Source organism: Phocoena phocoena, chromosome X (genome assembly GCF_963924675.1).
Source record: "Phocoena phocoena chromosome X, mPhoPho1.1, whole genome shotgun sequence".
Classification (NCBI taxonomy): Eukaryota; Metazoa; Chordata; class Mammalia; order Artiodactyla; family Phocoenidae; genus Phocoena; species Phocoena phocoena.
Window position 1 is genome coordinate 16,814,258 of NC_089240.1, and position 14,377 is coordinate 16,828,634.

Consider the following 14,377-nt stretch of genomic DNA (forward strand, 5'->3'; position numbering starts at 1 on the left):
CTGATTCTAGGGCAAGGCAGAGTTCCTCACTTCGAGAAATTGTGCCAAAGACAATGGTCAGTGACCTCACGTCCAGTGAAAAGTGCCACAATGTGCACAGAAACCCTGATGCAGGGTGTGTTTCTCTCCCCAAATTACGCCCATTGTCCCCCTTCACCGTGGCCCATGGTGAAACTTCCTTTTAGCCAGTTAGCAGTGAGCCAACCTAGGGAGCGAAAAGTGTATTCTCAATCAGGGTTGTTCCTAAGATGGAATGATGTTTAAAAATTAAAGGCAATCAGAGATTATGAATATTTTTGAACTGAAATAAATTCTAACTAGGTGGGGATAATTAGGATTTACCTGATATTTATTATTCATTCATTCTTAAGATTCCCTAATCAAGCTTCTTCGTACTATTCTACAAGAAAAATTCTCCTCATGGGTTCAAACTTTCTTCATCCTACTTTGAAAGCACCCTCTTGATACTTTTCAGCACATCTTAGTTTTTGCAAAGGACCTTCACAAGCATTTGTAATGCATCATCGTGATAATTTTGGGAGGCAGGCCTACTAAGCAATGCCTATTTTATAGCTAGGGCTTTGAGATGTTAAATAATTAACGCAGTGTCACAGTGGAGGTATTGGGATAAGAATCGGGCCAGCCACCCAGTTCTGTGCTTCTGCTCAGGGCACTCAATCTGTTGCCTCTGGCTGGTCACCAGTCAAGCGCAGCAGGAGCAGCAGCAGTCCCAGATGCCATCAGATCTTCCGCCACCAGCATTTCTGACTTTTCGAATCCCTCATGAAGCTATTCTAGGCTGTGACAGGTCATCCCTGTTTCCTTGGCTGAGACTGGCTTTTGAGGATGAGTAAGAAAGGAGACGCCCTATTTTTAATGTTTGCTATTTATAGTAAGGTATTTAAGTTACTTTTAAAGAAATAAAGGGAGAAGCATGCTAACTCCTGGGAACTTCAATATTATGTTCCCTGAAAATATAATGTGTAGAAATAAATCCATCTATTTTGGTTTATCCATAATAAATTGCATGATAATACAATCTCATAGCAGGTATTATGTGCTTGGCCTTATACCATTTAATTCTTACTACTACCCTATGAGGGCAGGACTATTATTTACTCATTAATTCTTTCCAGAACTGTATGTTAGGTACCGTGCTACTGGTTCCATGCTGAGACATGGTTCAAGGCATACATGGCCCCTGCACTCATGGAACATATAGTCTAGTGGGGGAGACAGCCAATAAACAAATAATTACACAAACAAAAAACTGCAACTGTGGTTAGTGCTGTGAAGATGAGGTATGTAATGTTCTGAGACGGTAAAAATAGACAAATATGACCTAGGTCAGGATGGCTGGGAAGACTTCTTTGAGATCCTAAGCTTAAGAGGAGCCAACCAGAGGAGGAAGGGATGCGGGTGGGGCAGTGTTTTTCAGGCAGAGGGAACAGCATGTGCAAAAGGCTTTTGCTTATGGATTAAAAAAGAAGGCCAATGTGGCCAGAACACAGGCAGTGAAAAGTATATAAACTGATGTTGATGAGGTAGCTAGGGGGCAGACTGAGGGGCTCCTCAGCCATCTTAAGAATTTGTCTTTCTCCTAAAAGCAAAGGGAGGCCTCTAAAGGGTTAAGTGGATGGAGTATAAGACTAGCTCTTGTTGGCTGTCATGTATTGATAAATAAAGGTTTGAGGCAAAAATAAATTTGGGAAGCCCAAGGTAGGAGCCTCCTTCAATAGGCCAGGGAGAAATGGTGGTGGCACAGACTGGAGAAGTGGCAGGGAGAAGAAGAGAACAGGCATGATTTGAGAAATCTTCAGTAAATCAGCAGAACTTGTCAATGGATCAGATTGGTGGGGGTGGGGGAGAGGGAAGGGCGGGGACTAGAAGGATATGTCAAGAATGCCTCTCAAGTCTCTGGACTGCTTAACCAGAAGTCATTCATAGTAACAGAGAAAAATGAAATAGAGGTTTGGGGGTTAGGGGAAAATCATGAGCTTGGTCTTAGATATGTTGAGTTTAAACTGACTTTGGGGCATGCAAAGAGAAAAAAATAAGTAGCTGTACATACAGTTCAGAGCTTAGAGTCACAATCTAGATTGGAGATATAAATCTGTTACATCAGCTGTATGTGGGTTTTATTAAGATAGTGGGCATAAAGAAATTAATTAGTAGGGAGTATAGAGTGAGAAGGGAGCCTAGAATGGAACCTTGAGAACTTCAATACCTAATGACTGCCTAGAAGAGGAAAATGGGGCTCCAAGAGGTTAAGTAACTTGCTCAAGTGCACATAGCAATTACGTAGAAAAAACAAAACAAAACTAGAATCCACGTCTGGCTGACCTAGAGCTCAAACTTGCAACCATTATCTTCTTTTGGCTACTTAATCTATATCTGGATTAAAAATATCATTTTGGGCTTGAAAGAGGTTAACAGCTGTAACAGATTACTTATGTTAGCCAAGAATTGCTAAATAGTCCCGATAAAATACACAAGAGAGCAAAACGGGTGTTGTTTTGAAGCTTGCAAAGCCTATCTTCAAATGCTTCCTCACAGAGAGGTGGCACGGAAGCACTGCACTGTGAAAGCTGAACGCAATCTCAGAACGTTCCTCTTGCTGAGAAATGGACTAGATAGATCAAGTAGTAGTGATTATAATGCTGTACTTCTCAAAATGGAGTACAGGAAGCGCTCCTGAGGTATGCAGCAGGGGGACAAGGAATACTTGAAAAATGATAAAGATGTTGCAATTTTAGTTGGTGGATTTGGGAAACAGTTGAGAAATATTTTTGGATATTAAAAACAGACACAGAGGGGCTTCCCTGGTGGCGCAGTGGTTGAGAATCTGTCTGTCAATGCAGGGGACACGGGTTCGAGCCCTGGTCTGGGAGGATCCCACATGCCAGGGAGCAACTGGGCCCGTGAGCCACAACTACTGAGCCTGAGCGTCTGGAGCCTGTGCTCCGCAACAAGAGAGGCCGCGACAGTGAGAGGCCCGCACACCACGATGAAGAGTGGCCCCCGCTCGCCACAACTAGAGAAAGTCCTCGCACAGAAACCAAGACCCAACACAGCCATAAATTAATTAATTAATTAATTAAAAAAAAAAAAAAAACCAGACACAGATATCACTGAATAGAATGCAGCCTTTGAGTTCATTTTAAAGACAAGCTATAAGTCCCCCAAATTTCGTACATGTAGTGGTAACCCCCCACCCTATTTCCTTGGGAGTACCTATTCGCTTTCTGCTGGTATTAGGGGTACTCTGGAGGAAAGATTGAGATGCACTGTTATAATGTATTGTAAGATCACCTTCCGATTCTACATGAAGACTCAGAAAGAGGCCAGTGTGTCACGGGAACATTTTGTGATTTTTTTAATCATTCAGGAAGTGCAATTAGGGCTTCCCTGGTGGCGCAGTGGTTGAGAGTCCACCTGCCAATGCAGGGGACACGGGTTCGTGCCCCGGTCCGGGAAGGTCCCACATGCCGCGGAACGGCTGGGCCCGTGAGTCATGGCCGCTGAGCCTGTGCTCCGCAACGGGAGAGGCCACAGCAATAAGAGGCCCGCGTATCGCAAAAAAAAAAAAAAAAAAAAGTGCAATTAGAGACGTCATATACTCTTGAAGATAAAATGAATATGAAGTGAACACTGCCAAGTTATGAAAGTTCCCATTGTACTTCTGAATGACTTTATTCACTTTGTCACACTTATTGATAGTGAGAATTGTAAAAACACAGAAAATACTGCATTGTAGGGAGATGAGTAGTATTTCATAAAATATTTCTGTTCCCCATTTGTATGAAATATACATGAATTCCAAAAAGCAACTTTTTACAAAGCACATATTCATGGCTTACCTTTCCAAATGATCCCTGCCCTAGTACTTTTAAAAGTTCAAACTGGGAAGGATCTGCCTTTTCATGTCCTTCCTTTACATGATGTGTGATTGCAATTTCTTTGATACTGCCTTCTTCCTGTTGATGCAAATATAAGGGGATAAAACAGAGTTAGAGCTACTTCCTCTGGCTATAAATCAAGCAATGTAAATTTATTGTATCATATTAGAAATCCTCAAATTAACATACACAAACCACCTTTACTGACCCACCAAGTAAAACGAGAACACATGCCAAGCAAATATACTTCCAAGTTAAATGTCAGAGAAAGAATAATACCAGCCAACCACATAGGCCAGTTTAACCTCTACATAACATTAGTTCTGAATACTTTCAAGTCTTCACTCTTCCTATTGGAGATAATCAGAATGATTAGTTTCATGGGGTGAGGGCAGAGTGTGTAAAGAAGACTGAAAACAGATCAGAGTAATCTGGTGTGCTCTGATATGTGACTGTATTAGGTAGAACCAATACTATACACAACAAAACCTGATTATTGGGGAGAGGGGCTGAAAAATATTCCAGGGTCAACGTGGAGATTTCTACCCTCAGCAAGGCCGTTTGAATTAGCCTGCTGAAGTTTACTGTGTTTGAAATATCTAAGTTACTTTCTGTTTCTAGGACTAACTGAGATCTGAGATGGGAGAAAGGAATAACTCTAAAACACAAAATCAAAAAAGATTTAACATTTGGATGGAGGATTAGACAGAAAAAACATGTTCAGCATGATGGAAAAGTAGAAGGTCTTGGAGTTAAGAGAAGGGTACTTAAAGAATGTGGATGCTTTACTATACCTGAGAGAAGGTGTCAGAAGAGAAAGGCTGAAAATACATGTAAGTAAACATAGAATTTCAATTACTTAATTACCCTGAGATCAGCAGATTAAGTACACCTTATTTATTCAATAATCAAGACGTACTTTATCAGCCCAAAACTACAACAATAAAACAAAACCCAACAAAACAAGAAACATAAGCCTGTCAAAGACTATCTTTTTTTTGCCTATGTTTTTTCTAGTGCATACGTACTATGAGTAGAATCTAAATGTGTTATACAAACATAAATAATTCATTATTTTTTATTACCATTGTATTCCATATAAATGCTTGAACTCAACTAACATTCTCTGAGACACAGAAGGCTGGCAATATAAGGAATTACAAAGATTTCTCGAAAAGATATACCAAGGATATCCTAATGTGGTAGCTTTTGAAAATGAGTAGTAAAAGGAAAAAAAGCTCCTATAAGAGAATAAAAAAGAAATCCAGGCCCACCAATTTACTCTGTAAGAGAGAAGCTGTAGTTTGTAGAATGTTCTACTACTAAGGCAGCTTAATCATTTTGGACTTTCCTGGAACTTTGACAACAATAATAAAACAATCCCCTAATATGGTTGAGTCTTTTATTTTGTAATTCCATATGTATTATCTCATTTAATTCTCACAATGATCCCATGCAATAAGCATTAGGGTAGAATCAAACATTAGCTGACTCCTTCCTGGGCACCCTTCTCTCTAAATGAGACCAATGTGTACAAGGTCTTGAGAGTGATAGCTGTTCCTAGGCGCATTAGGAAAGAAAGGAAGCAAATTACCAAATTCTTTAAAAAAATAAAATAAAAAAAAATTTCAAAGAACAATGTATATGTGGGATTGATTAAGTAAGAAAGATTCAGATTAAAATCCAGCAAATATTTATTAAACACCTAACATGTATCAAGCCCGGGTGAGGTGTTTTTTCACCTTTTCTATTTATGCTTCATGCAAATCTTTGACTACGTATCAGTATTAGAGAGGGCTAATGATAACACAGAGTATACCCCAAAGCAAGCAAAAACATTTCAGAACTCTCTACAGATTCCCCCATTCACCATTAGAAATTTTAAAGGTAAAATGGTCTGAATATTCTACAGTCTGAAGTTTAAAGAGATCAAGTAAAGAGCACAAACTAGTAACTGGCAGACTTAGGGCCCAATTCCAGGTTTTCTGACTTCTAACAACTTCTAAAACAAGGATCTTAGCATTACACCACGTTGAGACTGTCATGAGGCTCTTGGTGGTGCCCCATCCAAGATCAATGACAGGAACATACAGACTTATTCCCCTGGCCTTTGTAACTGGTCTGTATCTCTTCGGTCAGTTAGCTAAACTGATTAGTGAAGTGGTCTCTGAACTTCTGGTAGTACACCATTATTAATAAAAAAAATAGCATATACCCAATATTTGTATACTTATTGGCTCATATATACTTTTGTATTACTAAATTACATATACTTATAAATTATATACTTTTTGTATTACTAAATTATATACATTATACATGGAAATGAAACTATAAAGAAGTTCTCCTCTTTCTTTTCTGTACCCTAAAGTGCTGTCACATCAAACTTTGAAGACTAATGGATAACAGACTTGAACTCATGAGGCTAAGTTCATGGGTTGGATTCCAGCATGTGCCAGTGTGCCTCCTGTGGGAAAAACGAACTGTTCAAGAGCCTAACTGAAATCTAATGGCTATTTACGCCCTTATATCATGACGCTGTGAAGAACTATACCCTGTAATGTTCTATATATTTTACCACTTTTCTTTCTTGGGTTAAGTGGGATGTAATTTATTAGGCTGCAACATTATTTCATCTTATATTTCATAGCAAATACCTACTACAATTGTCTGTCACAAATAAAGAGGCAACATAGGCAAGGAAGGACTACTGAATTATAACCGTTCTGCATTTTGTCACAGGCATACAGCATCAAGCCTTACTCTCACAGTGTGAGCTACAATCAGGCCATGGATCTCAAAATAAACAGCAGTTACTATTCAAGAAAGATTTCATCTTTGATGACTATCCTTCCTTTCATGTCAAAAAATTACTAAAAAATGTAGAGTCTCCCTTGGATCCCTTCACTCAATAAACACACTTAAGCACCTATTATGTATCAAGCATGGTTCTGGGAATACCTTTCATTCTAATTCCCGTAACATCGTCCTGCTGTAATCCTTCATTACCTTTCCTGTAGGAAACTGAAACTAGCTTGGTCACTCCTAATGCCCCTTTCTGCCACTGCCACTCCAATCCATCCTCCTGACAAATTCATTTTCTGAAAGTAGACAGCTCCAGTTACATGCCCAGACTGCTCAAAAACTCCTCCAAGTTTTTCCAAATTAAATGCACTGCTTTACCTTGGCATTGGAGGCCGCCTACAATATGGTCTCAACCTGCTTTTCTGGTATTATTTCCCAACATTCCCTTACACGTAGCCTTCTGTCAACTTGGGTTATTTCCTGTTCCCTAAATTTTTTGTTTTTAAAGTCAAAGTAATATATGCACATGGGTAACAAATCAAATAGTGGTAGAATAGCTTATGGTGAAAAGCAAGTCTCTTCTCACCCCCATACCTAAGCTTTAAAAAAATTTTAATTCTTTCTGCACTTACTTTGATCATTTCTTAGTTTATTAACTTTAATACCTATTGATTTAAAAATAAGAAAGATGAGGGACTTACTTATACTATGCCCCTTCCATCCATCACCTTCCTCCCCACTGTTTGATAATTATATTAATTTCACATAAACTTCTTGTCTTTTCTATAAGTTTTAGACAGAATCCTAATTCTTCACTTTGTAAAAGGAGGGTAATAGTGCCCATACATTCTTTCCCTCAAACTTCCCCCCACCTGCTAATAGCTTATTTTTATTAATATTTAAGGTTATTAATATTAAGGAAATTAACGTTCTCTCCTGTAACCACAACCAACTCCTTCATGCTCTCACTACAGCTTGATTCTAAAAGCTGAAAGCCTATATAAGCAGCAGCATTTTCATGACAATATATTGCTCAAACACAGGCTAGGAAGTGTATTAAATTTCCTTTCATATGGGCCCCTAACAGTGACTTGTGGGACAATCCAAGGGGACTTTAAGTCTTAGATTTTTACCATACTTTCCATTCTTCTGAGAGCCCTCTCTTACCCTCCCATCAGGATGGGTTGTTCTCTAGGCCTTGCTGCATAGATATTATCTCGGGATATATCTTCAGTGCTTTCCTGGTTGAATCCACTATTTTCAGTTTCCCATGTCTCTTTCTTAGACTACTTGCTTGTAACTTCCTAAGAAAGGTGATGTGGAAGAAAACTTTCTGGATCTTGCACATCTGAAAATGTCTCTATTTTGTCTTCACATTTGTATAATTTGGCTTGCTACCAAATTCTAGAATAAAAATAATCTTGCTCAAGAATGTTGGCGCCATTCGTCCACTGTCTTCTAGCAGTCAGCACTGCTGATGAGCTGGATGATGCTAGCCTGATATATACTTTTTGGTACGTGACCTGGTTTTTCTTTCTGGAAACTTTAAGAATTTTCTGTCCTTGTATTTCTGAAATTCCACACTAAGTGAGATAAATATGGTCTCCTTTCCTTCAGAATGCTAGATGCTTGGTGAACCTTTATAATAATCTAAAGACGTGAATTCTTTACCTCTGGGGGAATTCTGACATTTCTTTGATAATTTCCTTCCATCCACTCTTCAGGGTTTCTCTTTTTGCAACAACTCTATTAGCTGGATACTGTATGTCTGGAATTTAATTTTCATCTTTTTTTCTCCTATTTTCTGTCTCTTTTCTGAGAGACATCCTTGACTTTATTTTCCCACCCCGATACTGAATTTATCCTGGCAAATCTTATTTTAAAGTAAATCTTCAAGTGCTTCTTTTCTCAATATTTCTTTTTTTTTAAAATAGCACCTTCCTCCACTCCCTACCTCTTCCTCCCCAAAATGGATGCAATCATTCCAAACCTCCTTGAGGATAGTAACTAGACTTTTAAAAATCTTTTTTCTAAATTGGGATGCAGAGGATACAAAAAATGTTCTTGGGGGTGGAGAGAAAAGATCAATGCCTATGGCCCAAGTTGCAAAAACTTGCAAAAACTATCCCCAACACATTTTTCTGCTCCTTCCCAGTTGAAATTTTTACTAATCATATCAGCAAGCCATTTTCTATCTACTTTTATGTATATGTGAAGTCACAGTAGCATAATAGGCACAATATCCTTGGTTGGTATCTTGATCCCCAAATTGTGCTTTATGTCACCAGTCTTTCCAAGTTATGGGATCATGAATATCTTCGAAATGAATTTGAGGTTCAATTAGGACATAATACTAATGCTTGGGCAATCTTGGACAACAGATAGGAAAGCAACAATGTGCCCTTCTAGCTCATACCTGGAATCCAATGAGCTGGATGCAGAGAGGGATATCAAATTTCTGAAGACATTGATAACCAAGGACAGACTGATATTTGCATGTGACAAACCTACCTTAGGTCACTAAATCACCTGTTACTGAAATAAATCTGTCACATGACAACACAGAACTACAGTTTGATAGTTTGTAAAGTTGCGTTTCTGCCTGTAAGTATACAGTGAAGCAACTGTAATTTTATGGAAAAAGAATTTTATCAATGAAGTAGAGCAGAGATGTAAGTTATATCCATTGTAATTACTCTGTGAAGCTAACATTTTTACATTTTCTGGCACAACTGTACTTGAACTGATACATGGATACCTGCCCAGTCATTACCACAAAAACTTACTTTGTGTATTTTTAAAAGTTATAAAAAATTCCATGTTTTTATTTTTACAAAGTCTACGTTTATTTGCTAGATAAAGGTCTACCTGTAGGCAAAATTGTGAAGCTGCCAGCTGGTCTACATCACAACCCTGTATCCTTCATCTACACTCCCAGCACTTTCAGACATTTGGTACTCACAGTTGCCAAACTCAGAGGTGTTCAGTACTCTCAAGCTATGAATGGGAATTCATTCGTTCATCTATTTAAACATTTATTTATTGAACACCTAATACATGCCAGGCACTCTTCTAGCTGTCTGAGATATACAATAAATGAAACAGACCGAAATCTTTGCTGTTTTGGGGAGAGACCTAATAGTAATAATAATAATAAGGCTCTTGTACTTTTGCTTCTTCCTGACTGCCTGGTCCTGATGGAAGTGTTTCTGGTCTATGACATATTCTCTTAGGCTCTTTCCTTTTAATTAGAAGGCAATTCAGATTATGGGCCAGGTACTGCACTAGGTATTAGCAAAACTACGATACAGAAGAGTATCTGCTCTCTAGGAATTTACCTAGGGCTTCAAAGATGTACTACTGGGAAAATACTTGTTGAGATATGACCCTGATAGATAAAACAAAGTCAGTTCAGTTAAAAAATATCTATGGGACTTCCCTGGTGGTGCAGTGATTAGGAATCCGCCTGCCAATGCAGGGGACACGGGTTCGATCCCTGCTCCGGGAAGATCCCACATGCCGCGGAGCAACTAAGCCCATGCACCACAACTACTGAGCCTGAGCTCTAGAGCCCGCGAGCCACGACTACTGAGCCCGTGTGCCACGACTACTGAGCCCGTGTGCCACAACTACTGAAGCCCGCGCACCTAGAGCCCATGCTCCGCAACAAAAGAAGCCACCGCAATGAGAAGCCCGTGCACCGCAACGAAGAGTAGCCCCCGCTCGCCGCAACTACAGAAAGCCCGCGTGCAGCAATGAAGACCCAACATAGCCAAAAATTAAAAAACAGAAAAACAAAAAAACCCTGTAATTTTAGGAATTTGTAAGGAGTATCATTTTAAACATCACAGAAAAATGGCAGAAGAAAATTCACGGACAGGTGGATCTTTTGTTGTTCCTCCAGTCACAGAGAAAGCCACCTCATTTGTTTCCCAGGACCAACAAAAGGTTGATAGGTTCCATCTTAAATGGTCTTTGAGGTTCACCCCTTACTGGGAAAACATTAACGGGAAAAAATTAACTCAATGTTTCCTTTTCAAGTTGAAAAGGAAAATATAAAATTTTGTTCTTAAAATGTTTTTAAAAAGGATTAAAGAAAAGGGACTGAAACAGACACTGCTTACCTGAGTTATATAAAACCTAATACTGTAACATGCAAATATCAAGAAAACAAACTGGGTGACATTAACTGATTTTAAAGAATGATTCAACATTTGGCATTATGCCCTGCCTTGTATACATAATTTCCTTTTTCCTCCCCTCCCTTGAGTCAGGAAGTGTGTTCTTAAGGCATTTGTATTTTTTAAATTGTTTTTAATGTCAGAAAATATTGTTGAAGCTCGAAATAAAATATTTAAATATTCCTTAGTGAAAGCCAATAAATATTTTCTACTCATAGATATGTAACCATTTTTTGGCCTATCATAAAAAAAAGACCCGACAAATGAAATTATAAGATTTTATTTATCTCTTAAATATAATCCAAAAGTAAAATAAAGCATCGCTTTCTATATAGATAATTATAGTTCAATAATATACTTTTTTTAATTTGAAAAAGATATGTTAATTTTTTTTTTGATGATCAAGATACATAAAAATTATTTGGCTGTGACACAAAATTAGTCTTGTCATTCAAGCTGTGGTGAGAAACCACATTTTAATTTATTCTAGATTACAATTTGACCAAATTCAATCTACTTGATTTGCTAATGAATAATACATTCAGAATTTTTCATTTAGCCAAATTCTTTAAGAGAGTATTCTAGGCCAGCTTCTTGAATCTATGTTTGAGAAAACAGCATTGCTGGTTCTCCAGACTAATATTTTCAATAACTGCTAGAAAGAGCATGAGTTTTCTCCCAATTGGGAATCCCGATCAACAAATTTAATTCTCTTTAAAGAGCAGCAGGATAGCACAATTCTCATGGCAAAATATCAAGTTGATTTTGGCAGGATTTTAGATTAAATACAATACAAATTATCATTCACTAAGCACATTTCAACAAAGTTATGCTTTGAAAAGTGTGCCTACTGTAAGATAAAATTACTTGCTTAAAGCTAAATATAATTGATTAAAAACTTCAAAGTTTTTAAAGAACCAATTTCAACAAAAATCTGTTTTTAAGTTCTTGACTTTAAAATAACACATTCTCCTACTCATCAAAATGTTACTTACATTATTATTACATAGTAATCTCCTAAATATTAGCAGGTTCACAATTTTGTTCACGCCTAGTTCAATCAATACTGAGAGTTACAGTCATCTGTTTTATTATACAAAATTACAAACACTAACAAAATTAAAAATTACTTTAGCACTAAAAAGGCAATGTAAAATAAGTTTACAAAATACACAGAGTTGAAATATATAATACAAATAGCTGGCTTAATTTTAGTAAATAGAAATATTATTCTTTAAATGTTCTATAAGAACTGGTTTTGAATTTTGAAAAGCTTCTTAAAAGAACATATAAAGTGAAATAATTGTTTAATTAGTATAATTATACTTAGCTCTAACCGAAACATTTTAGTCTCTAAAGAAGTTGAACAAAGCTTACCTGTATAGAGCGAACACGAAAAGACAGAAATTTAAACATGGCTATGAAACCATGATGGTGATAAAGAATTTCTAACGGTAAAACTTAAGTTAGAAAGGGAAGGCCAAGCCCCTGCAAAGTTTTCCCCTACCAGCTGTTCCGGCAATTAGAAAATTTCCTGTCAGGCGGGTCCTGAAATGCTAGAGAAAGAGGCCTGACAATTTTCCTGTGGTAAAAGAAAGGAGAAACGTAATGGCGAGGGCACTAATGTAGCTGATAGGTAGAGAGGCCAGAACAGGAAACCAAAACAGATTTGCTGATAGCAAAATCCTGTTGAAATGTTCGTACTCCTGGTTCCCAGAAATCCAGACAATTTTCACAACCCGTGAAACGAACATTATTTTATTTCAGAATCCTGAGATATGCTGGTATTTCTTAACTATACGACACTTTAAAAGCAACTGAAACTAGTCAGCACAATTAAAATAACAAGTCATCAATTCTCATGTGAAATTTTACCCTTCGTAATGTTTATACACACACTCCAAAGGACAGTTTCAAGACTATTTTAAGGTTATATATAGACATGTCATGGGTGTTCCCTGTCAATGAGGAAGAGTTTCCGAACTATGGGAAGAAAATGACCACAAGAAGCTTTTTGATTGTGATGTAAGGACAAATTCTTCCTGCCTTCAATGAAAGTGAATTACATATAAATTCACAATGGTTATAAACATCAATTATCAACCAGGTTAAAGACGTCAAGGCCCACAGTTAAAACTCACATTCCTAGCTGATAAAATCTAAATTAAAAAAAAGTCCACTCCCTGGGCTATTAGTGAGCAAAAGGAACATTTACTGAAGAAGTCAACCTGGAAGAGAAGGAGGGGTCAAGCTAACAGACAATCCCTTACTCCATTTCATCCTCTAATAACTTCCAGAAGTTATTCTAAGGTATTTTTGCTTTGGGAAATATTTTTGAAAGTATGCCAGTATTCAGAACATGATCACTGAGATAGCGGCATTTAAACAAAACCAAAGGACAGAAGCATCGAGAGCTGTGGGAAAATACTTAATGTACACAATCTATGTGGAACCAATAAAAACCTCAAATGTTAATCTACATACCCTATATGAATTTAATAAAATCACTGAATTTTCAAAACCTGAAGAGCCTCTAAAAATCACCAAGCTTGCTCCAAGCTTGAAGGAACTATGATCAAGGCAGGGACATATTTGATGACGGAGCTATCTAACATGGGAGCTCAGTGCTGCTGTCCTGTATTGAGCAAACACTAGAGGGTCCATTAGGTGCTACAGGGTACCATGTGAAAGGCCAGGGCTCTTCCTCCTAGATCAAATTTTTATGGTAATGTTCTATAAATGACCTAATGCAAGGTGAAGAATAAAAAAAAATCCTGCTTCGGACTTCCCTGGTGGCACAGTGGTTAAGAATCCACTTGCCAATGCAGGGGACACAGGTTTGACGCCTGGTCCGGGAAGATCGCACATGCCGTGGAGCAACTAAGCCCATGCACCACAACTACTGAGCCTGCACTCTAGAGCCCGTGAGCCACAAATGCTGAGCCGACGTGCCACAACTATGGAAGCCCGTGCGCCTACAGCCCATGCTCCGCAACAAGGGAAGCCACCGCAATGAGAAGCCTGCACACCTCCAGGAAGAGTAGCCCCCACTCGCCGCAACTAGTGAAAGCCTGCACACAGCTACGAAGACCCAATGCAGCCAATAAATAAATAAATAAACAAATAAATAAATGTATTAAACAAAAAGACTGTCAAGAAGAGGCAAACATCATGGTTACTATAGAACCAATTAAGGGGTACAAAATAAAACAGGAGTGTCTCTGTGCAGAGCAGTCATCAATTTTACTCAAGTAATACTTCAGAACAGAAGCAACCAAATAACCTTTTTTGAATTTGAAGGATTAGTCTAAATTGGCTTTAATGACTAGTGATGCTCAGGTTAACAATTCACATTTTGCTGTGAGTTATGCTTTTTAATACTACCCCTAAAAAATGAAGCAATATTTCAGATATCAAAATCTGAACTAAGTCTCCCTCAGTTGAAATGATACCTTAATTAAAACAGCATGGTACTGCTGTATAAAAGCAGAG

The 14,377-nt window shown here is 37.9% G+C and overlaps 1 protein-coding gene across 2 annotated transcripts in view; it reads right to left on the reverse strand.

Annotated features, from left to right (window-relative positions):
• The window catches only part of RPS6KA3 (ribosomal protein S6 kinase A3), a 105,458-nt gene that overhangs the window by 45,664 nt on the left and 45,417 nt on the right, over positions 1-14,377 (reverse strand). Inside the window, exon 3 of one of the 2 annotated variants that reach the window (XM_065900546.1) lies at positions 3,861-3,977. In XM_065900546.1, coding sequence (XP_065756618.1) covers positions 3,861-3,977 — 117 coding nt within the window. Of the gene's footprint in view, positions 1-3,860; positions 3,978-14,377 lie in introns of those variants that run through there. The other variant, XM_065900547.1, reaches the window with a different exon arrangement.